General features: G+C 44.7%; 1 protein-coding gene across 1 annotated transcript; it reads left to right on the forward strand.

The window, feature by feature from the left end:
• Positions 1 to 1,609: 1,609 nt before the first annotated feature.
• On the forward strand, positions 1,610 to 21,361 carry LOC130486433 (adrenodoxin-like). The gene is made up of 4 exons (XM_056859705.1): positions 1,610 to 1,776; positions 9,499 to 9,623; positions 19,946 to 20,075; positions 21,202 to 21,361. The coding sequence occupies exons 1-4, from the start codon at positions 1,610 to 1,612 to the stop codon at positions 21,320 to 21,322; spliced, it is 543 nt and encodes a 180-aa protein (XP_056715683.1). The 3' UTR covers positions 21,323 to 21,361.
• Positions 21,362 to 23,791: the final 2,430 nt, after the last annotated feature.

Below are 23,791 nucleotides of genomic sequence, written 5' to 3' on the forward strand. Positions count from 1 at the left end.
GTTACTTAGATAAATGATTAGGGACTGCTGTGTATTGGTTGTTTTGCATGTTGCTATGAGTAGGATCCTGCTATGTAATTTTTGCATCACTTAATGTGTCATGTTAATACTTATGCTTTACTTCAGTTCTGTTTTTAAACTTCTGCTTGGTTCTAAACCCTAATCCGGTCGCACTGTTTATTGGATGTTCCATCCTGTTGATCGTATTAACTCACTCTGTGTGCCTTGAGTCCCAGTGAGAAAGGCAGACTATAAATATATAAATCAACGTTCTCTTTCTCCTCCTTTCAAATTACTCTGCCACAGCAAATAAAAGTTTTTATAAATATATTTGACCTTTCTATAGAGGTTTCAGTTCAACCAGATTACCTGCAACTATATCCAATTTCTCATGAATTTTTTTGAGAGTTTTGGCTATTAAGAATGTCTGTTTTATCATCGCTTGGGAATAAAAGGACTCCCTATAACCAGTGTCAGCCTCCTGCAGCGAAATGTCGAGTTGCATATAGGGAGAAGGCTTGCCGTTCCCTGCCTCAGACAAAGGGTTAGAAAGGGCTGTAATGCCCCCACACCTAAAACTTCAAAAGGATTCATAGTAGCGATAGAAGATTTAGGAGATAAAAATTCATCCTGTCTCCTTTGTTTAAACAATAATGTTTCTGGGGGATTATCTGCAATTGGCATCTTTTTAACCATCCTTAATATTTTAATCAAAACTAGTACAAGATCAAAAATTTGTTTTACTTTACACTATAATTTATCAGTTCTTGTATGTACTCCCCTCCTCCTATTAAAATTCTACAAAACCTTCAACATCCTCAGTAAAATTCCTACCGTAATTCAATTCCTAATTTCTAATCTAATAAACTCTCTTCAGTATCTCTTTAGTATCTTGCAAGGGCTAAAACAATTTAATTGCTATTTTACACCTGCCCTATCTTAGCATGTTTCTACTTATGGGCGGGGAACCAAACTGCAAAGGCAGAAGCAGCCATAAAGAATGACAGCAAATATGCTCAGATCAAAACAGCCCTGTTAACTAAGCACCTAAGCTCAAGGACACCCTTATCTGAAACAACACAACAAGAAATATGAATTTGCAAATGATAATTCTAGAGGTGTAGCCAGATGAGTCTTGTGGCACCTGAAAGGATGTAAGTTCTTACCCTACTTTAGACACAAGGAGCAGAGCCCTCGTGCCATCTTAGCATCCACAAATGAGGCCCCCTCAGTTGTACTAGAGCTGGTTGGAGTGAAGGAGAAGCACTCTGCATCTGCTCAGAGGCCCTGGCCAGCTCTAGGCACAGCATCTTGGCCAGTGTGTATAACGGGATGCCTGAGCTCTGAAACCGAAAAGAGGTTCCAGCCCTCTGGCTGCACTCTTCTCTAGCATCAAGGCTGCCAAACCAGGCCGAAAGAGGCCAGGAGGCAGGCGGATCTCCAGCAAGCGCCACCCCTGCCTTGTGCAGCCCCAGAAGCCTTGACCTGCTCTGGTGGGAGGCTCCCCTCTCCCCCCCACCCCCCAGCGGCTGTCTCTCCCTCAGCAGTACTTATAACTGCCAGCCAGCCTGCTCGGCAGTGGAAGAAGAGCCAGAAGACGTTGCCCGGCATGCTGTCTCAGCGCTTCTCCGGGCTCGCCCGGCCTTTGCTGAATGGACCTGCTGTGCCCAGTGCACGGGCGCACGGTGCCTTCGGGAGAGCAACGCGCTGCCCCGCTCCTCCCGGGAGAGGCTTCAGTCGCACCCACAGGCTTCAGGATGCCCCTGGAGACGCAGGGTGAGCATGGCACTTCCCTTTCCTTGTTCAGTAGCAGAGGGGTGGCTGCCCGTTGCTTCCGAGGCGTGCCTTTGGCCGTGTGCCTTGGCTCTACCAGCTGAAGCAGTACACAGACTCCCAAGTCAAAATGCCTTTGTATGGCTGAGCCTGGGTAGGTAGCCTTGGATCATTTCTCTGTGTGTCATTCAGAGGGAAGGAATTCGTACCTCTGCAGCACAGGTACTCAGGGGAGAGGGGCAAAGGGCAATGGAGGAGGAGGGCATCCTGGGATCTCAGCACTCTTGGTGATTAATCCCACCCCCACCCCCCATCCAACCCCACTGGAAAGCCCACCTTGCCTGATTCTAGGCACCTGTTACCGCATTTCTCTTCCTCCCGTCAAAAGAGGCAGGCAGAGTTCATGTCTGGTAGGACACTGTGACAGGCCAGCGCAACCTGTGACCCATGGAGCTTAATGCATGGGCACAACTGTCCCCCTTCTGCCACCCCAGTTTGACTGCATGCCTGAAATTCGCAAAGCGGGCAAAGGCCACGGGGTGCAGCTATTGAACTCTGCATCCTCCTGCTCAGTGGACCTTTGTGTCATTTCACAAGCACAGACTTTCTAAGAGGTGGAGGACTAAAAGGTGCCTCTCATGCCAGTTTGCCAAAGGCTGCTAGGGTTGCCAGCCTTGGGTTGGGAAACTCCTGGAGATTTAGGAATGGAGCCTGGGGAGGGACCTCAGCAAGATACAAGGCTGTAGGGTCCACCCTCCGAAGGAGCCATTTTCTCCAGGGGAACTGATCTCTGTTGTCTGGAGATTTGCAATCCTGGTAGATCTCCAGGTCCCTCCTGGAAGCTGGGCAACCATATTTGCAGTAGAAGCTGAGCAGGTCTCTTCAAGCCTGTTACTGCTGCTCCTAACGTGCCGGTGGGAGGCGCCTTCCACGATCTCTATTCCCCCCTCCCCCCAACAGCAAGTCCCAGGGCTGGCCTTGGAGGAGGGAACGCAATAGCAGGACATGCCAAGGTTGCAGATTGCAAACAAGTGCTTTCTGAATGGTCCCCACCAGCAGTTGTCAGTCTTACGCTCCCAGAAGTGTTCAGGCCTCCCAGAAATTGAGGACACTTGAATTGCACTTGCCAAGCACTAAAACTGTTTCTGACGGCATTCTTTGGTGCTCTCGGAACTGCCCATTAAGGGAATATCACTTCAGAATTTTTGAGAGTCTCAAAATGGATTCAAGGGCAACCTTCCACAGGCAAGGCCAGGAAAAAATGTATTAGATTTCCTAAGTAGCGGAACCAGAATTTTAGGCCCGGGGGTCCAGAGAGAAAGGTGGTGAATGAAATGGCACAGAAGGCTTTGAAATGTTTGTTTGCTCCTGGAATCTTCCTTCCCTCCTGGCAGTTTAATGCAGTTCACATGATTTCCTCAGTGGGAAAGGGATGGGAGTCATTTTTTAGTTTCTCCAGCCTTCAGTCTGGTCGTGTGGATTGCATTCTCTCTCCCAAAAGGTGTACAGCCAGGGAGGGGTGTTATAGGAAGGGTGTTCTAGGAACAGAATTTGAAAGTCAAAACCACATTGATGAGCTGGATGGAAGCTTGGAGGACATCAGCAAGCAAAAACTGCTTGCATTTGTGCTCAAATGGGTTGTTATGCCAGGCTCAGAACGCGTCTCTGCGTAAATCAATTGTCTTCTCCACCCCCATCTGGATGGGGAAGTGAATGCCCAGGTGGGAGCCGCAGGTTCAATGTGCCTGATGATCCCCACAACCCAGTTCAGCAGTTTGGGAATAGCTCAGGTGGCAAGCAAATTGGGGGTGGGGGGCTGGATTTAGATGCACCAGACAGCAGACAGACACCACAGCCGCTTATTTTACAGACATGTGGAGCAGCTGTGAAGCAGACAGAATTTGCTAGAAAGTCCAGGCCTTTACTGCATCAACCACACTTTCCAAAGGGAAACCCTGAAAGGTACATCAACGGAGCTGATTTATAATTAGGGCTGCTCCAAATTTTTGTGGGCAAACATTTTGGGGAGGGAAAAGGTGCCCCTCCACTATGTTCTCTAAAAGATCCTCAAATTGTACCCCTCAGTGCCAGCACTCCCCTGCTATAGGCGCCAACGGTGCCATCCACCCCCTAACCCCCCCCCCGCATCTCAGGGAGGCGGAAGGCAAGGCTGCTGCTCCCTTTCCTCACCTCACCCCCATCACTTGGGACAGTCCTTGCCCCCCTGCCCCCGCCCCAAGGGCCTGCCACTCCCCCTCCTGATGGAGGGAGGAAGGATCTCCTGGCCGGCCACCCAGAGAGGCTTCAGCTAAGGCGGGTCCACCTCCAGCGCCCTCCACCTCCAGCGCCCTGAGCAACCACCTAGTTGTGCCTGGTGGGCAGACCAGCCCCGCTCTTGGCTCAGCGAGGGAGGGAGGATTGCCAGCCTCCAGGTAGTTGTGAAAACAGCAGCACGAAGGCTCACAATAATGTAAATATTGTATTAATTACTAATGAAAATAATTGTTAAAGAGCTTGGCAATATAATTTTTGACAATATAATTAGAAACAAAAAAGAAGAAAAAGCATTGCTTCATGCATATAATCAATTCAACACAAAGTAAGTACACCCAAAGCAAAATACATGTACACGGGCGAATTGCCCTCAAATGAGAAAAATGTTCCACTAACAAGTGGTAAAGAGTCTCTGTGGTGTACTTGATATATCAAGAAGAAGGTGATGAAGGAAGCCAAGAAGCCGAGACGACACCTCCGGTTTGGTATTCGTTTCGCATGTGCTTCTTCAGTCGGATGTTGCCATCATGTGAAAACTCTCTAGGCAAAATAAAGGCTTATATAACATAAAATCCATTGCTAAATATTTTCTGATATATAAAAAACAGAATGTTCTTACCATATGTCTTACAATTGACCCAGGGGGTTCATAGACCACAGGTTCTCATGTCCTTCAGCGAGGTAACAGATCATGAAATAATGTCAGGGTATGAATTTTAAAGTAGCAGCTCATTACATACAGGTGAATTGAATACATGGCATTCTGAGGGTCTTAAAGCTACATATTACAAAAAGCAGGATAAATCAAAGTCACTGTTAAGTCCAGTAGGGGTCAGTGTTTTAAAGAGAAAAATGAGTTTCATTTCTTGCCTGTGCAAAATCTGGGCTACATTTTGATGATGAAAAGGTTTGGGTCTATATTTCCATAATGCAAAGAAGAGTATGTCATTCTCTGAGTGTCCCTTTTTCAGAAAATGCTCTGTTAATGGCGCTTCGAGATTCCTCGCGTGTAAACGCGCTTTATGCTCGCCAGTTCTAAGTTTTAATTGGCGTGTGGTTGAGCCAATATAAATTAAGGAACACGGGCACGTGACCGCATAGACCACATTGTATGATGCACAGTTACTAAAATGTCTTAATTTATATTTAAATTTAAATGCTGTAGAGCTGACTTCCTTAACTTGTAGGCTTAACGGGCAAAAGGTACAGGAGCCACACTTAAAATGGCCGAAAGTAACTTCCTGTTGTACCAGAGTAGCACTTGTTTGTATTAATTGGTCTCTCAGTGAGTTTGTTTTTCTCAAGCCAAAGAGCGGAAATTCTTGGCAACCTGGAACGGTGTGCAGAATGTGCCAATGCTTGTTGATTATCCTTTTGATATCATTAGTAAGATGATTAAATTCTAGGGATGAAACAATCCTAGTGGTATTGCTCTTTGTTTGCTCGACAGAAATAATGACTCTCTAGTTTTTAGTTCCGCTTTAGTATAGGCTGCATTTAAGACCTGGTCATTGTAACCCCTATTTCTCAGTTGGGCACATAATGCAGATGTGGTTTGTATGTAATCCTGATGAAAAGTAGAATTGCGTTTAAGCCTTAAAAATTGGCTGAAAGGTAAGTTTCTACGCAAATGAAGAGGGTGGTGTGATTCAAAATGTAACCCTGCGCCACGATCTGTAGCTTTTTTAAAGGGTTTGACTGCAATCTGACCCGTCTGGGTCCTAAAGACCGTGATGTCAAGGAAGTCGATAGATTGTGGGTCAGAACCTCCAGAAAATTTAAGATGACTGTCCAAAGAGTTGATCCACCTGTTCAATTCGGAAAAGGTGTTGACAGAATCCAGGACAAAAAATAAATCATCAATAAATCTAAAATAAAATAAGACGTGTGATTGAAAAAACGTATTGCAAAAAAGAAACTTACTTTCAAAATCCGCCATATATAAGTTGGCTATGGCAGGGGCTCACGCTGGAGATCTCCTGCTATTACAACTGATCTCCAGCCGATAGAGATCAGTTCCCCTGGAGAAAATGGCTGCTTTGGCAATTGGACTCTATGGCCTTGAAGTCCCTCCCCTTCCCAAACCCCGCCCTCCTCAGGCTTCACCCCCAAAACCTCCCGCTGGTGGTGAAGAGGGACCTGGCAACCCTAGAGGGAGGGGAATGACAGGTTTCACCAGGATGGCCTTTTTCTTCACACCCACCTCCCCATTTTGGCATTGAGCTGGGCCTGACTGCTTAAGACCCACTTGGCCCCAGGAGGATGAGGCTGAATGTCTGCTAGGGATCTGCTCAAGGCTTGTCTCGGGCTGCCCCCAAGCTTTTAAGAGCAGAAATCCTGCAAGTGTCATTCTTCCTGGTATGGAGAAAGTGTCTCCTCTGACACTTCTGTTTTTGTAAACCACCCAGAACCTTGGCACATGATGGCTTGCACAGCATGCCATCCCCAAGGCAGCTTGACGTGCCAGAGCAACCCTGAGTCCCTGGCATCTGACCAGGAGCTCATGTAACTGCTTGGTCCAGACGCCCTCTGCTATGGCATGAGGTATTCAACTATTGGCCAGATGTGTTGAGTTTGGGGTTTGCTGACAGTATGAGCGTTGGGTTCAGGCAGATTTAGGAAACATGCCAGGTATAAATGAACATATCCTTTCGTATGGTCTGTGCTGTTTGCACAGTCTCTGCAGTTTTCCTAATCAGTCATGTGGACTAGAAACAGTTGGCATATTTGCTGGGGTCAGCACAACCCCAACCAGGGTAGATATGTCCCCTAATTCAGTACCCCAGAATGCTGATTTCTTTGGATGCTTCGGGCCCAAGGTCACAAGGTGGGGGCCCTTCGGCATAGGAGGGTGGCATTGAAATGGGGGAGGGTAAAGTAGGGTTTTCTCTTTCACCCCACTACCTTCCCCTTTGTCCTAAATCCAAAGCTGACAAAATTGGTAGAAAGAGCTGCCTTTAAATTCCCTTTAAATTCTTTAGAGACTCCCTCCCAAATGTCTGTTTATTCGTTGGGAAATTAAATTGCATGTGGCATTTAAACATAAAAGGAGGAAACCCCCTGAGACTTGGTAGAGGAAAACCAGACAGAATTCTTCATACTGGAGACCCACTGGAGATGTGAATCTGCTCTCTCCGGTCTTGCAAATAACTAAATTGTTCACTAATAATCATGGCACTTTAGTCATTTCTGGAAATCTTTGGAAACTATTGTTGTTGATGCTGCCTGTTTCCAGATTGTAAGAGCGGAGGGACAGGAAGTGTGAGAGGCCGCGTGAGAGCTCAGAGGGGAGAGGATCATTGTGCAGGAAGCCAAACGGATAGAACCATCTTCCAAATGGAAGTTAGCTGATTTCCCACCAAACAGGAAGAGCCGGTGTCCGATTCAGAGCCCTCCAAAGTAGGCAAAGACCCAAATGTGGTTTCCAGGCTAAAAAATATTAGCCATCTGCATCACGGGCCTTTCCACTTTCAACCTGTTAAGTGTGTGCTGAGGATTTCTTTGGTTCTGCATAAGCAAAATTAATTTATATTCATTTGAAAATAGATCATGATAGGTAGCCGTGTTAGTCTGTCTGTAGCAGTAGAAAAGTGCTTCGATCGGGTTACACTACACAGAGCTCAGCTCCCCATGCCAAGGGTGAGAAGGAAGGGAGTGACAGGGAGAGGGGCTCCTGGTGCTTTAGTAATTTAGTAATTAGCTAAAACAACTAAAATATAGTGGAATGTTGAATGTAGTATAAAATAACAGTCTTATTTTTAAATTTCTCAATTTGATTTTAGTCAGAAACTATTGAACCTATTGTCCCGCTTTTGCCATCCCAATGTCCCTTTTTTGTCTCAAGGAAATATGGCCATCCTAGTTCAGTAGCACATTAAGGTAAAAGGTGGTAAAGGTCCCCTGTGCAAGCACCGGGTCATTCCTGACCCATGGGGTGACGTCACATCCCGACGTTTTCTATGCAGACTTTGTTTGCGGGGTGGTTTGCCAGTGCCTTCCCCAGTCATCTTCCCTTTACCCCCAGCAAGCTGGGTACTCATTTCACCGACCTCGGAAGGATGGAAGGCTGAGTCAACCTTGAGCCGGCTACCTGAAACCAACTTCCGTTGGGATCGAACTCAGGTCGTGAGCAGAGCTTTTGACTGCAGTACTGCAGCTTAACACTGCGCCACGGGGCTCCTTAAACATTAAAGACTAACAAAATTCCTGGCAGGGTCCGAGCTTTCATGAGTCACAGCTCACTTTTTCAGATAATCATTGAAAATGGTTGTCTGCTCTTGTGCTGCAACGGCCCACCTGCAAACTTGTGCTTCAGCTCTGCCCATTTTTGTGGCAGAAGCCCTGGAAATTCAGGGTTGCCAACTCCACCTCGGGAAACTCCTGGAGATTTGGTGGTTGAGCCTGGGGGTTGTGGAAGGGAGGGGCCTCAGCAGGGTATAATGCCATGGAATTAGGGCTGTAAAATCCCCTCTCTCCCCCGGCGGGAGGCTATGAGGCTGCGCTTGGGATTGCGCATGTGCATCACTTGAAGTGCTGCCTCGCAAGGGGCCTTTTCCTCTTAGTTTGAGTGGTAAAGCGGCCCTTCGCCACTCAAACTAAGAGGAAAAGGCCCCTCATGAGTCAGCACTTCCGGATGTAAACAGGAAGTGCCATGCACGCACGTTTGCCCCCCAACCCTCAGGTGGTCGGCGGGCAGAGGGGCAAATTGCCGGAGGGTTGCCCGCTACCACTGGGCACCTGGCAACCCTACATGGAATACACCTTCCAAAGTAGCCATTTTCTCCAGGGAAACTGATTTCTGTCATCTGAAGTCAGTTGTCATTCCGGGCGATGTCAAGGCTGCACCTGGAGGTTGGCCAACCCATGCAAAGCATGGGAAGGTTGGAGACATCCACCTCCGATCTGGTCTGGGCCTTGGACTGAGTGAGCCCCAAGATGGCAGCTCTTCCTCTTAGTAGGCAGCCCAGGCCTCTGAATGGGTCAGGAGCCTGGCCAGAAGTGGGCCGCATTCTGATCAGCTGAAGTGCGGTAGGATTGGGACCACATTGTACTCTTGTCCACTCTGGAGTGTTAATTTAATTCATAGAATCATAGAGTTGGAAGGGACCACCAGGGCCATCTAGTCCAACCCCCTGCACAATGCAGGAAATTCTGAACTACCTCCCCCCCCACACACACACAGTGGCCAAGGTGCCCCCCTCTCTCATGATCTGCCTAAGGTTATTGATTCCTCACATTGCATATCATTTAATTGTCATCGTTAACTAAACATTGCTTTGCATTTGGAAGTTTTAAATAGTTTCTTCATTTAAAACTATTGCCTGCTGTTCTGTGTTTTTTCACATTTTACTTTGCCCTGACAGGTGGTATAGAAATTTTGTAATGAAATGAACAGGTTCCCTAATGTGTTCTTCTTCTGTCTTGTGATGTCCCCCCTCCCCACTTCTGAAGTTCTGCAGACAGAGTGACAATTAATTTTATAAATCGGGATGGAGAGAAATTCTCAGCCGCAGCTAAAGAAGGGGAAAGCTTGCTGGAGGTGGTGGTGAATCAAAATCTCAACATTGATGGCTTTGGTAAGTGACGGAGGCGGCCTTCCCTGTTTCCTCATCAGGACTCACTGGTCTTGTCAGGGGAAATGGCCACTTCAGGGACTGTGGCAAGAAAAATGGCTGCTGTGTGGGTGGGACCGGGAAAACCCAACGTTTCCCAACCACCTGGCAGCTTTCCCTGCTTTGCCTAAATTTCACAACACAGCAGGTCAGAGAAAGATCGGAGAAAAGCTGGGGGAAAGCTGGGAGGTGCATGGAGGCACCATGATACTGTGGGGAAGCAATAAAAATGCCCTGTTCTCTACAGCATTGAACCAGGGACAAATAACCTGGGTAGGAAGGCTTTGCGGCTGCTTTCACATGCTTTCTGCTTCAGCTACCAAACTGCAGCACTTTTTTTTGTAATTTCTCTGTGATGAAGTTGTACTTTTTATGAAGAGCCCAGTCCAAGCATGTTATCAGGTAGTGTGAATGGGAAGGCCCACATGGTCCCAGGTCCCAACGTTGGCACCATTTTCATTCCCCTGGGACCACTTTGGTGCCAGAGTGCTTTTGGGGCCTTAAAAAAATAGGTTATTGCTGTATCGCTGTAGCATTATAACAATCTGTGGCCATGCTCTGCTTGTTCTTCTGAGTTTCATTTAAAACAAAATCAATGTCTCTAGCTGTGTGTGTTGTGTAATAATAATAATAATAATAATAATAATAATAATAATAATAATTATTATTATTATTATTATTTATATCCCGCCCTCTCCCGGCAACACTGGGCTCAGGGCAGCTAACATCACAGCTTAATTACATAGTAAATACACTCAACCACACACAAGTTAAAACATTCTAAAACAACACTGAATATCAAAATTATCTCTAAATCTATGACGCCGTATTAATTCCCTGCAGGGAGAGTTGGTACTACAGCAGCCACCATCTGAACATAATACCAGGGGGGAGGAGACAGACACAGAACTAACACTAGGGTAGGAACACACACAAGGAGAAGGGGAAGACACAGTGGATGGTTGATAAAACAAAGGGGAAAGGGGAATAAGGGAAGGGAGGGGGAGAGGAGGCCAGAGGAAACCATCACTGTCCTCAACCATAAGCCTGGAGGAACATCTCTGTCTTACAGGCCTTGCAAAACTGAGCTAAGTCCCGCAGGGCCCAGGTATCATTAGACAGAGAGTTCCACCAGGCTGGGACCAGAGCCAAGAAAACCCCGGCCCTGGTCAAGGACAGCTAAGCACTCTTAGGGCCAGGGCTCTCTAATAGATTGTTAAGGCTCTCTGTGGGGTATACAGGGAGAGGTGGTCCTGAAGATACAGTGGTCCCAGGCCGTTTAGAGCTTTAAAGGTTAAAACCAAAACCTTGAAATTGATCTGGAATTCAAAGGCTGCTTATGCATGGGTTGGATGTTCCTGGTTCGTCCCTCTCATGTCTCACACTTTTATATCCCGAGATTGGAAAACCTTATGCATGGAGGAGGCTAAAGTTGGTTCCCTATTCCCAGTTCCTTATTCACATTTCCTAGTTCCTGAATGATATTGAAGAAAATTTAAAAGCAAAAGCTCTGCACCCCGAAATAAGGATTGGAACACCACATATCATACAACCCCACATTCAGGGGACTTTCCCCTCCGAGAGGGTGCATGCTGGGTCTTGGTCCAAAGTCCGGTTCTGGACAGACTCTTGAGCGCAGCATAATCTCAAGGAGAAATCAGGAAGTGCCTGAATCCCCGCCCCTTTAAATGCTGCATTGTCATTGGCAGTAGTGCTGACTCTGACGAAAATGTCACCCCCCCCTCCCGTTCCCCGCCCCATGAGTGGCCATTTCACAAACCAAAATGGAGTACAGAGTTGCATCCCCAGGAGTAAAATAGGGGAGTTTCTCCTTTGTACACACACTCCTGAAACTGACAAGAATCCCTGTGAATTGCACAAAAGGAAAATGGGTGGGGGAATCAATTAATCAATAAACCTTTAATGGCATATCCAATATTACAAAGAGGAAAAAACAGTATAAATACAACTATCAGCTAAAAAAAGCTAAAACAAACATAAAATCATAACACCGAGTTTCCCTAATTTTTCATTGTTAACACATCGTCTAAGAAATTGGCCACCGCCACAGTGATCTCTACTGTTGTATCGTTCAATAAAATTTGACATTTTATTTTATTAGGAAGATAATATTTAGAATGTATCCAAGTATTTAACCATTTCTTCCTAGCGGATGCGTATAGTGAGCAATCTAGCAATATGTGCTCGATTGAGCCCAAAGAGTTAGAGCCACATTCACATTTCCGTTCATGTTTAGGAATATTTTGAAACCTTCCATATAACAACTTCGATGGGAAGGCATTTACTCGAGCAAGAGAAAAAACTCTGCGATGGCTAGGACTATCAAGATTGTATAGATAATGGGGGATACATCCCGCAACATTCTTAAGTTTTAGTATGGCTGATGGACGGGGTTGAGACGGCTGTATTTGTTGAAGTTCAATATCTAAAAGCCTCTGTTTAATCGTCTTAAAAATATAAACTTCCGAGGAGAAAGTTAACTCCTCCAGGGAAATGCCAATGGATCTTATTTTAGATTGAATTTTATGATCCCAAGAGGTATTATAAATTTCCTTTAATAAAAAAACAGAAGTGAACCATCATCAGTATTAAAATACAGTTTAAGCCAATAACGAATAATTAACACCCATGCCTTAGTTTCAATTAAATTTAATCCTAATTCAGAACACAATGCATAATAAGAAACACAATTTGGGAAGCCCATAATTTGTCTAAAAAAGGATGCTTGAATCACCTCCACTTCACGATTAAAAGCGTTAAACCATATAGGAACCCCATAAAGAACCTGAGGTAAAATTTTAGAGTTAAAAACTAACAGCAGCAGGAACAAATTGATTTCCTTTGGAAAAAAAGAAGGCTTTTAATTGATTGGAAGACAATTTCCCCAAATTAATAGACCTTCTCCTATGAGTTGCCCATTGAAGGTTAAAATTAAATGTAACGCCCAAATATTTATAACACTTAACTTGTTGGATCTTATTCTTACCAATATGCCATCTATAGGAGACCCACTTTCTATTAAAAACCATAACATTGGACTTGGAATAATTAATTTTGAGCTCATTAAAATTGCAGTATTTCTCAAAGGCCATCAAATAACGCTGAAGGCCAACTTTGGTAAGAGATAGAATTGCCGTATCATTTGCGTTTAGAAGGCAAGGCACTTCTCTGTCACCTAATCTGGGAGGATGGCCGTCCACAGACTCCAACGCTCCAGGCAGATCAGAAAGAAATAAATTAAAAAGAAGAGGGGCAAGAACACACCCTTGTTTTACACCCTTGTTGGATGGGATTTTGTCAGTGAGAGAACCATTTGAAGAAAATTTGACCCAGCACGACGTACCAATGTGAAGTTTCCTCAAAAGGATTAAAAGGCACTGATCTATTCCTAGATTGCTCAATTTAGCCCAATGTTTGTCTCTTATAACTGAATCAAATGCACTTTTTAAATCAATAAAGGCAACGTAAAGTTTCTTCATGCCAATTTTCATATACTTCTCAGCCAGGGTTAGTAAAGTTAAACAATGGTCCAAGGTTGATTTATTTTTAGAGAATCCAATCTATTCAGGTCCAATAATATTGTTGTCCTTTACCCAGCTGCGCAAGCGCTGTTCTAGATGTTTCGCGTATAGTTTGCCAGTTACGGATAAGAGACCAATAGAGCGATAGTTGTCTGGTATTTTAGGATCCCCTTTCTTGTAGAGTGGAATTATTATTGAATTTAGCCATGAATCTGGCAAAATGCCATATAAATCAATAGATGTAAAAAGTTTAGCAAGAACTGGAGCCCACCAGTCAATAAACTCCTTAAAAACTTCTGCAGAAAGACCATCAGGGCCAGGGGCGTTACAAGATTTCAAACTACCTATCAAGTCAATAATTTCCTCCTCTCTAATGGGAGGCCATCTGGGGATGTGAGGGGGTATAATTATTTCAGGAGAGGGTGCATCATTGCTATATGAATTTAAAAGTTTGGAAAAATGGTCCACCCAAATTTGAGGGGCTATATCAGCTTCAAATAGGGAATTGTTTTGGGATGAATTTACAATCGTCCTCCAAAAAGTCTTACTATCCTGAGATTTAAGAGAAGGAAGCATCTGAGACCATAAATGATGGAAATAGGCTTTCTTCTTCCTTGTAACTAAATCTTGAAATTGCTTTTTAAAGGTGAAAAAACTACCTAATCTGTCATAAGGTGTAACAAAGATCCTTAAACAAAACTCTGAGTTGCCTTTTAAATTCTAAGTACTCTTTATCAAACCATGGACATGGCTTGGGAGAGCCGGTCCATACAGGTTCCGCTAGAGAAGAGCAAAGCAGCTCAGTCTGGGCAAATGACAAAAGTATCTCAGAGTGAGAATCAGAATTCAAAATCATACTTTTCTGGGTAAGAAGTGTCTCAGAATAGAGAAGAGAGGAAAAAGATTCCTCCAAGGATTCAGACCACTTGATTCTTTTAAGAATCATATATGACTGTGAATCAACTAATGGTTCTTGAGAATAAGCATTTTTATGTAAATGGCCCAAGGAAAGCAAAAGCGGAGAGTGATCACTTTCCGGGCGAAAATCAACAATAACAGATTTAACAAGGGATAAAAAACAGGGATGGCAAATACCATAGTCGATCACACTTCTCCCTTGACGGGAGTTAAATGTGAAAAAATGAGAGGATGGAAATTGTATCAAGCTATTAAGAGTTAACAAATTCTGAGCAATACAGAACTCAATTAGTTTGTACCCCGCATTATTAGAGCGTGTATCCTGTGAGTAGCAGGGGAAACCTAGCTGCGGGGGTAAAGGTTCAGAGTCAATCAGACCCAGAGTAGAAGCCAAAACAAAGGGTTGGAACCAATTCTTGCATTAAAATCACCCAAAAGAAACACAGGAATCTCAGGGTGTTTATGGACAATATCAGAAACAAAATTAGACAAATTTAAGTTGGTATGTAAAAAGTTGTCATTACCAAAAAAAAAGGAAGATACACATTGATTAAAATAAGACATGGTGAGGAGAAAGACAAGAGGACCGCATGCGCAATATGATTACAGTTCCCAAGTAGCTCAGATTTCAAAAATACTTTTTGTTTAATTAATATTGCTAAACCTGCTTTGCAGCGGCCCCTCGAATTTTCTCGATGAGCTGGAAGAGAATAGGAGTTAAAACCCTTAATACTCAAATTTTCTATCATCCATGTCTCCTATAAACACACGCAATCAAAGGCCCCTAAGTAATTGATAAAGTCAAGATCATCTTTTTTCTTGTTCCAGCCCGCGATATTCCAAGAGGCGATTTGAACATAACAGGCAGAGTGAGAATTACATAGTCAATCCCTTTCCTCGATAATATCCAGCCTCTTATGTGGGTCTTGGAAGATACAGCCATTTGCACTTGGAGGGGGCTCTGAAACTGATAAAACAACAGTGGGACCTGAAGGCGCTGGAAGGGTGTGACCCAGAGAAGAATTGTCCATTTGATCCACACTTGCCTGTGGCAGAGAAGTTTGGGTGGATAGGGCAGGCACTGCAGTTAAACCAGTCTCTTTAGGAGACAAGGGAATAAACGAAGTAGAGGAGGCTTTATACTCTCGCAGACGTTGAACAGTATTTTCCAATCTGTCGATAACATCCTACTGTTCCATGGGTAAAAGATTCCCAAAGATAAGGAAATAAGAGTCATCCTTAAAATCACAATCCCCCGGTAGCATCATAACCTTTGGCATTACAGACTGAGCTGGGGGAGGAGAAACTAAATTAGGGTTAAGAGGAGCACTTAATGACAGTTGAGGAGGAACAAAAGTATCCATTACAGACATGGCTTTGCCTGTCTCCATTGGAACATCCTGGTTTCTGTCTGTTGGTATCGTGGAGCTCAGACCAGTAACAGAAGCTTTCCTTCTCCCATAAAACTTTAAAAGCGGTTGGATCACTGGATCATTAAACACTCTTGAGAGCTGGATTCCAAATTTGGCCAAAAGCTGTCTCCGACGCATAAGTTTTACTGGAATGCTTGAGTTCTTGAAAGATAAAATTAATCTTTTCCCCATAGAGGAAAAAGGGAGGTACTCAACCTTTACTAAATCAATGAATTTCTTGTCAAGTTTCAAAATAGAGGCAAATGATTGTAAAATAGAGTTTCTACTCTCTGGGTGGGGGAATCTCCGCAGTTGAACACACAATGACTTGAATAGACAGGCAAATTTGCCATTTGTCGCTGTGAAACACACAAAAGGAAAGGGATGGGATCTCCGCAGTTGGACACACACTGCTGAAAATCACTAAAATAGAAGTGTCCTTCTCTATGTCTCCTTGCTATGTCCCCCCCCCCCCGCTGCTTTAATGGAATACCGATATATCACCATATCATCCAAAATACTATTAAAAATCGCAGAGGAGCCTAGGATCATGCACTCACTCACCCCCCCCATTGGTAAGTCATCATCCAAATGCGGGGGGTGGGGTGGGGTGGAGAGGGAATGTACGATCCTAGCCTCCGCTGGCTCTCCCTGTGATTTTTAATAGTATTTTGGATGATATGATGATATATTGGTATTCCATCAGAGCAGCAGGGGGGGGAAATTAAAAACTCAGCGAGGCGGCACTGAGAAGGAACCAATCATGGCCTCTGTCTCCAGTATGGCTTCCTGGGGCAGAGGGGTTGGAGAATGGGGGCATGTCAGGATGTGGGAAGATTGGCCCGCGGCTGAACTATGCACCTACTCACATCAGAGATAAGCTTGGAAGTAAACTTATTTTGGGGATAAAACAGGGATTGGAAAACCTGGGGAAATTGCAGAACGGAAGCAAGCTGAGCCCCAAGGGAGGGGAACGTCTTTTAAATAAACAACTTTTTCCTTAAGAGGTTTGTACTACTTTTCACATATTAACTGAAACATTGTTACATCTTCATATAGTGTGAGGCAGAGAGCGAACACAGAGTGATACTAAGAGTGAGGCTGACTGACTGAGACTGAGTGAACAACAGTTGGCAGCATCGGTTACAAGTAACTGCCACCAGAAGGGAGGGGCTAATTCTACAGGAGCACAGAGCCCACTGTCAATCAAATTAGGCTCCAGGGTTTAATCCAACAAGAAACGGCCACGGGAGCCAAACACTGACACAACCTTTCTTGCCCACCCTCTCATGATCTGCCTAAGTTCACAGAATCAGCATTGCGTTCAGATGGCCATCTACCCTCTCTATCGGCTGGAGGTTTTTGGGGGCGGGGCTGGAGCGTGCGTGCCGTGATCACATCACTTCTGGGTTTACCCCCAGAAGTGCTGCATCGCCACAGCCACTTTAACACTCAACCCCCCCAAACTCTGGCAACCCCACGAGGAAGCCTGTTCCACTGAGGAACTGTCAGGAAGTTCTTCCTGATGTTTAGCCAACAACTCTTTTGGTTTAATGTCAATCAATTTTATTGGTGTTTTAGTCACAGACCTTAACAATGTTCAGATTAAACCATACAAAATGTATAACCCACAACACCCAGAGTTACATGAATAAAATTTTTAAAATGTTACGGACAGCCACATATATACATATTGGTTACTGAATTGGACGTTATAGTTCTCCTAAATTATTCTTTCTGTGTCAACTTCAGAGTCTAGTTTTCAACAAATTTCTTCCTTAGCTTAGAAGCTAACATGATATAAAAGGCCACACTAAGCGTGATCTTTGAATTAACGTCTGCCATTAAAAATCTAACGGCCCTCAACTGTATCTAATACATCTGGGATATGCTGGGTTAATTTAAAACAAATGGAGTTGTAAAACGGGCAACTAAACAAAATGTGTGGGAGGTCCTCTATTGAACCTGAGGAGCAGGGACATGGCTTAAGGTTATGAGGGATTTTTTAATATCTACCATGGGTGAATGCTGAAGGCATCGTTTGGAATCGTGCCGTAGTAAATGCTCTCCTTAACCCTGGGTCCGAAAGTTCCATTAAATAATTTGAAAAGAACTTATTCGATTTGAATAACGGATACCATGGGGAGAACTTGGACTTTTGTATTAGGCACATATCATTATCAGTTTCTTTGTCAGCAATCCATTTTTTGATATCTTTTGGGTCCCATGTGTTTAAGATTTCTAGCAAAGGCAAATTATACAATTGTAGGATGGGTATAAGGACCTTATCCCAATGGTTTTCCTTTGAATAGAACATATAGCTGTAATACACCAATTTTGAGTTAGTCAATTTTCTCAGTTTTAGGTAGAAAAGTAAAATTCTTAAATGGGCTCTCATGGCAACTGACGGCAAGCCTGCCTCCACTCTAAGGAATGCTGCAGGCGCCCCTTGAGGCAAACCCAAGATCTTCCTAATAAAACTGTTTTGAATGTTCTCCAAATCGTGCAATATTTTCGGTTTTTGCCCCCAGATCTCAATTCCATATAACAACTGCGGTATTACTTTCCCCACAAAAGCTTTAATTGCTGGGGCAACCATACAGCCTCCTCTGGAATAGTAGAATTTTAAAATGGCACTCATTGTTCGACATGCTGACAGAATAGCAGATTTACATTGCATTTGCCATGACAATGTGGGTTATGCTTAAGTATTTTAAAAACTGGTCCTGTTCTACTTTTTGGTTTGCTATTGTCCAACTGTGAGCAATCCTATGATTGCCAAAAACAACTATTTTAGTTTTGTTGTAGTTAATCTTTAGGGATTCCCTGTTGCAGTATTCAACCAGCGTTTTTAGCCTTTCCTTTAGCCCAGTTTTCGTGAGGGCCAAAATAGCCATATCATCGGCATATAATAAGGTTGTTATTTTCCTTCCAGCCAAAATGGGGGAGAAATGTATTAACGCATTCATTTTTTGTACTATTATCATTAATATAAAGATTGAAGAGAGGAGCTAGCAGGCAACCCTGTTTCACTCCTTTTGTTAGGGGAATCGGTTCCATTAAACTTCCAGTTCCTTCCACTCTGACTCTAGCTGTGAGGTCTGTATGCAATTCCCTTATCAATCTAAAAAGCCTCTGGTCAATAGAGGTATCCGCCAACTGAGGACAGGTCAACAAAGGCTACAAAAAGTTGGCATTTTAATTTGACCGAGTATTTCTCAATCAGGGCTTTAAGAACTAGACAATGATCAATTGTGCTATGTTCCTTACGGAAACCGGCTTGTTACTGGTTAAGGAGGTTTACCTGGTCTGCCCAATCTACCAACTTATTTAACAGGTGGCGAGTATATAGCTTAGAGGCAACATCTAAGAGGCTGATAGGTCAATAATTGGCAGGGTCTGAGTTTTCCCCTTTCTTAAAGATAGGGACGATGATGCTTTGTTTCCATCTGGCTGGTATCACGCATAGATTGTTAATTGTTGTAAATAGAGCTGCTAACACTGAAGCCCACCAATGGATATCCGATTTAAATAATTCTGGAGGGATATAATCTTCTCCCGGGGTTGATTTAATGTCATCCTGATGGTTCTGGTCCAACCTTCTGGGGCACAGAAAACAACTCCACACCATCCTCTCTATGACAGTCCTTCAAGTACTTGAAGATAGTTATCATATCACCTCTCAGTTGTCTCCTTTCCAGCTAAACATACCAAGCTTCTTCAACCATTCCTTCTCTAGTTGCTGCCTGTTGTGTGATCATTCATCATGCATGGAAACTTGGGGAAGCTTCACCAGAAGCCCACCCTGTGATTCACCTCCCTTTCCTGTGCCAACTGTGCACAACCCACTTTGACCAGCTTGGCCATAGGACAGCCGGGGAGGAGCAGTCTTCTCCTCTCTTTGACACCTCTCTTGCCTCCTCCTCTTCCCCCTCTTCTCCTCCTCTCCTTCTTCCCCGATCTCTCCTCCTCTCTTCTCCTCTTCCTTTCTCCTCCTTCTCTTCCTCCCCTCTCTTCTCCTCCTTCTTTCTCCTCCTCTTCTCCTTTTCTTCCTCCCATCTCTTTTCCTTCTCCTCCTCTTCCTCCCCTCAACTCCTTTCTCCTTTTCTCCTCCTCTTCTCCACCTTTGCCTTCCTTCTCTTCTGCTCCTTCTCTTCCCCATCTCTTCTCCTGCTTCTCCTCTCTTCTCCTCCTCCTCTCTCTCTCCTCCTTCTCTTTTCTTCTTTTCCTTTCTCCTCCTTCTCTTCCTCTACTCTCTCCTCTTCCTCATTCTTTTCCCTCCTCTTCCCCTCCTTCTTCTTCTATTCCTCTCACCTCTTCTCTTCCTCCTTCTGCTCTCTGCTCCTCTCTTCTCTGCTCCTCTCCACTGCTGTTCTAGGGCCACTTCACCACTGACACTTCCTTTTTCACAAAGGGGCCTGTGAAGGGGCATTGGCTTGCTCCACGTGCCACCTCATCTTTGATGACAACACATTCCAGCAACTGGACCCTGTCATGGCGGAGGAGCTGGATATGCTGGACCTGGCCTATGGCCTGACTGACACGTAAGTATCCGTGGACCTTGGCACAATCCCATTTCATGGGACAGAAACAGTGTTAAGTCAGGAACTTGGAGTGTCTGAGCTTGAAGAAAAAGTTTCTAGTTCAAATGTCTGCAACCACAGCTTTGAAATTGAGGGAGCAAAGCCTGGTGAAATTCCAGACACCTTAGAGGGAGGATGCACTTGAACTTCCCTGACGGACGCCCTGCACGGACCTCAGTCCCCTCTTAGCACTAGCAGAAGCTGAACAAATTGTTCAGAACTGAGCACAGACATGTACTATTGTTTACTGAGCATAATAAATACAGGTTGTAAAATCTAGAATTTCTTCATGCAGAATATGGATATTTTTTTTTAAGCATGCAGAGTGGAGTATGTGGAGACCTGCCTATTATGAACTGTGGATATTGTGCAAAAGCACTAGGTAATTGCAGCCATACCACCAAGGAGTTTTATGGCACCTTAAAGAACACATAAATTTAATTAGTATAGTACATTACTTTTATTTTTAACATGGACTTTCCCATTCCATTTTGGTGTGATAACACACATTGCATCCTATCTATTGAATCAGTTTTTAGATCCAGCTATCCCTGTGTGGAAATTCTTGTGCCAAGGCTGCTGTGTACATAATTCTCCTACCGAAACAGTCAGTCCACCCAGATGGTCCCAATCCCCTGTTGCAGAGGTGCAGGGAATCCATTTCCCAACTCCCATAGCAGAAAATTGTTGCTGGCTGTTTTCTGATGATTGAATTATGTTCTTCTATTGTACTTCCAAACCTTTTGCAAGCAGCACTAGATCACTGGCTATAGCAGATGAATAATAATATATTGTTCATAATTCTCAAAGCAGTCAGCACAAAGCTTGCACTGCACTTGGTTGCTTAAGGGTGTGAAAAACTACATCGTGGTGACCACCTACCTTTCTGGGATAGAATTTGGTACACTTCAGAGTACTGATCGCTGCAGTTGTCTTTCTCCATCGCAAAACCTAAAGCTTTGAGTCTCCATCTAGTGGTTTAATGGATGCATTAGTGAGGCAGCCTCCCTGGGACGGCACCCTGCTTTGCTAACTGCTGCCAGGAAAATGTACAGCAGAAACTCAAACTTTGGGATCTGCTTTTCAGGTCTCGTCTCGGCTGCCAAGTGCGCATACAGAAGTGGATGGATGGTGTAACAGTCCAGGTCCCCACAGAGGTATCTGACATCAGGAGAGAACTGGAAGTGGAGAAGAAGAGCAAACAATAGCTGACGTGGGCTCCACTAAATGCCCTTCCTCTAGGGTACCCACCAGCATGTCTGTTTCTTTGTGTGTGTGTGTGTGTGTGTGTGTGTGTAAAGTTATGTCTGCTTGTGTTTTATTGAGATTAAATTTATATTCAAAGACTTCATCCACACAGGGATTTCCCCCCTGCATTAACTGAGAATATCTGCATGGCGTGGTGCTCATTCTGAGTAAGATTTGTGGCGTTACTGGGGCTTTCCCCTTTAAGCAGGGGGAAATCCCTTTTTTATTCCTGCTCAAAGTGGAATCTTTGGGGTGTCTTTGTGAACACTCCCTCCATCACCGCTGTAGTGAACGGGGGACAGAAGCTTGCCACTAAGCCAGTGTTCGAGGGCATTCTCACACTTTCGCTGCTGCCTGCCTGCCGCTTTCCTCTGGGCACCATTGCGTGGGTTGGGCATCACTCACAAAGAAATCCCATAAATTATGCTGCAATGCTTGTATCAAAAAATCCTAGTATTTGTGGGCGCTAGTCTGGCAACCCATGGAGCTAAGCTGCTCAGCCCCACTTTCAACATTGCCTAGAACAGCTCGCCTCTGCACGTCATTCTTCCCCCCACCCTTTTCAGCCCCATGGTGTTTTGCCATGTAAATACTGTGTGTGTGTGTGTGTGTGTGTGTGTGTGTGTTATCCATTATTAGCCTGGGTGGCAAGTTGGGAAGTTAAACTTTGTGGAAGTTATTGGCCTAAGTGCCGTGGCAAGTGAGAAAATAAGCCTTTGTGGTTTGGTCTGTTTAAAGAACCATTTCACTTATGTACCTGCCTGAAACCATGAAGCTTATTAGCCATACAGAAACCGTTATGCTGTTTTACTTATAAATAAACTCTCTTCCTATTTAAAACAAACAAACAACCGTTTATTTTAGGGCAAAGTATTCCCTTTTACCTCAGAGCCACCACCACACAATGCCAATCTACCAAAGCCATCCTGTTCTTGCGGCCCGACTAAGAATTCTTAAGGTGAGAGCCTTTGGTGGCAGCTGGAATAAGGAAAGAGGCAGCATAACACACGTCACCACAGAACAGTACAGAGAGGAGCCTTTACAGAGGTTACTCATAAAGGGGTCACATAGAGAAAGAGAAAAAAAAGTTTATAGATGCTGGCTTTAGCAGTGGTATATCAACTTGATGTAAGCCCTTGGCCCAATCTGAACCAAAAACCACATCGGAGACAGTCAGGTCCAAAGAAGTTGGTTTTTACTGGTCAAATAGGTTAACAGAGCATAAAGAAAAGGTGACGGCAATGGAGCTTGCTGGCTTGCACTTGGTAATATAAAAGCATAACAAAAACGCAAGAGATTACAAAACACAAACAGCGCTGTGGTTCTCACAGCTTCAGAAGAGTTTAGGTATGCATAACAGTCCTTGAGAGCTGGTCAGTGGGGAAACGAAACAAACTGAGACACAGGCCTGACATTCTGCCCCCCTTAAGGCCCCCCTCCACCTTGCAAGGGGGACGGCTTGTCAGGGTAGGCGGTGTGAAAGGTGTTCACTAAGTGTGGGGCGGATACATCCCGTGCACGCACCCACTCGTCGTAGGCAGGGGGGAAGTGCTTCCAGCGAATTAGGTATTGCAGGGACCCATGCCATATACGTGAATCTAGGATCTTCGATACTTCAAAATGTTCCTCCCCCCCCCCACCATCACGGGTTGCTCGGGAGGCGGTTCTGGGTGCCATTCCGAGGATGCGATATGAGGCTTGAGGAGACTGACATGGAAGACTGGGTGGATACGTCTCAAGGTTTTAGGGAGAGTCAGTTCCACAGTGACAGGGTTAACGATCCGGGCAATGGGATATGGCCCTATGTATTTGGCACTGAGTTTGTGGCAAGGGCGGGTGGATCGCAGGTTTTTGGTGGAGAGATACACCAAGTCACCAATTTGAAAGTCCTTGCTGGGAGAGTGATGCTTATCTGCTTGAGCTTTATATTTGCGCTTGGCTCTGTCTAGGTTTCTCACCAGCCAGGGCCATGTGGTGCGGAGAGCATGTGCCCAAGAGGCTACGTCAGGATCCCCCTCCCCCTCAGATATCTCTACAGGGGCAATAGGACTGAAATCCTGACCATACACAGCATAGAAAGGGCTGAATCCTGTAGATTGATGTACAGCATTATTGTAAGCATATTCTGCAAAAGGCAGCAGTTCAACCCAATCATCTTGGTGGTAATTGACATAACAACGTAAATAACATTCCAGTACAGCATTGACACGTTCAGTTTGCCCATCCGTCTGGGGATGATAAGCACTAGATAGACCTTGCTCCACCCCCACCAACTTGAGAAAAGCTTTCCAAAATTTAGCCACGTAACTACTTCCGCGGTCGCAGATTATCTTGCGCGGGAAGGAATGAAGACGGAAAACATGTGACACAAAGAGGCGGGCCAACTTGGGGGCGGAGGGAATACCTGCACATGGAACCAAATGTACCTG

This window comes from Euleptes europaea, chromosome 13, assembly GCF_029931775.1.
Source record: "Euleptes europaea isolate rEulEur1 chromosome 13, rEulEur1.hap1, whole genome shotgun sequence".
Taxonomy (NCBI): domain Eukaryota; kingdom Metazoa; phylum Chordata; class Lepidosauria; order Squamata; family Sphaerodactylidae; genus Euleptes; species Euleptes europaea.

Bases quoted from the DNA above. Each gene is read 5' to 3' on its own strand.
- LOC130486433 (XM_056859705.1), top strand. From the start codon at position 1,610: ATGCTGTCTCAGCGCTTCTCCGGGCTCGCCCGGCCTTTGCTGAATGGA. The intron at 1,777-9,498 runs GTGAGCATGGCA...CCACTTCTGAAG, and splicing joins GATGCCCCTGGAGACGCAGG to TTCTGCAGACAGAGTGACAA. The intron at 20,076-21,201 runs GTAAGTATCCGT...TCTGCTTTTCAG, and splicing joins GCCTATGGCCTGACTGACAC to GTCTCGTCTCGGCTGCCAAG.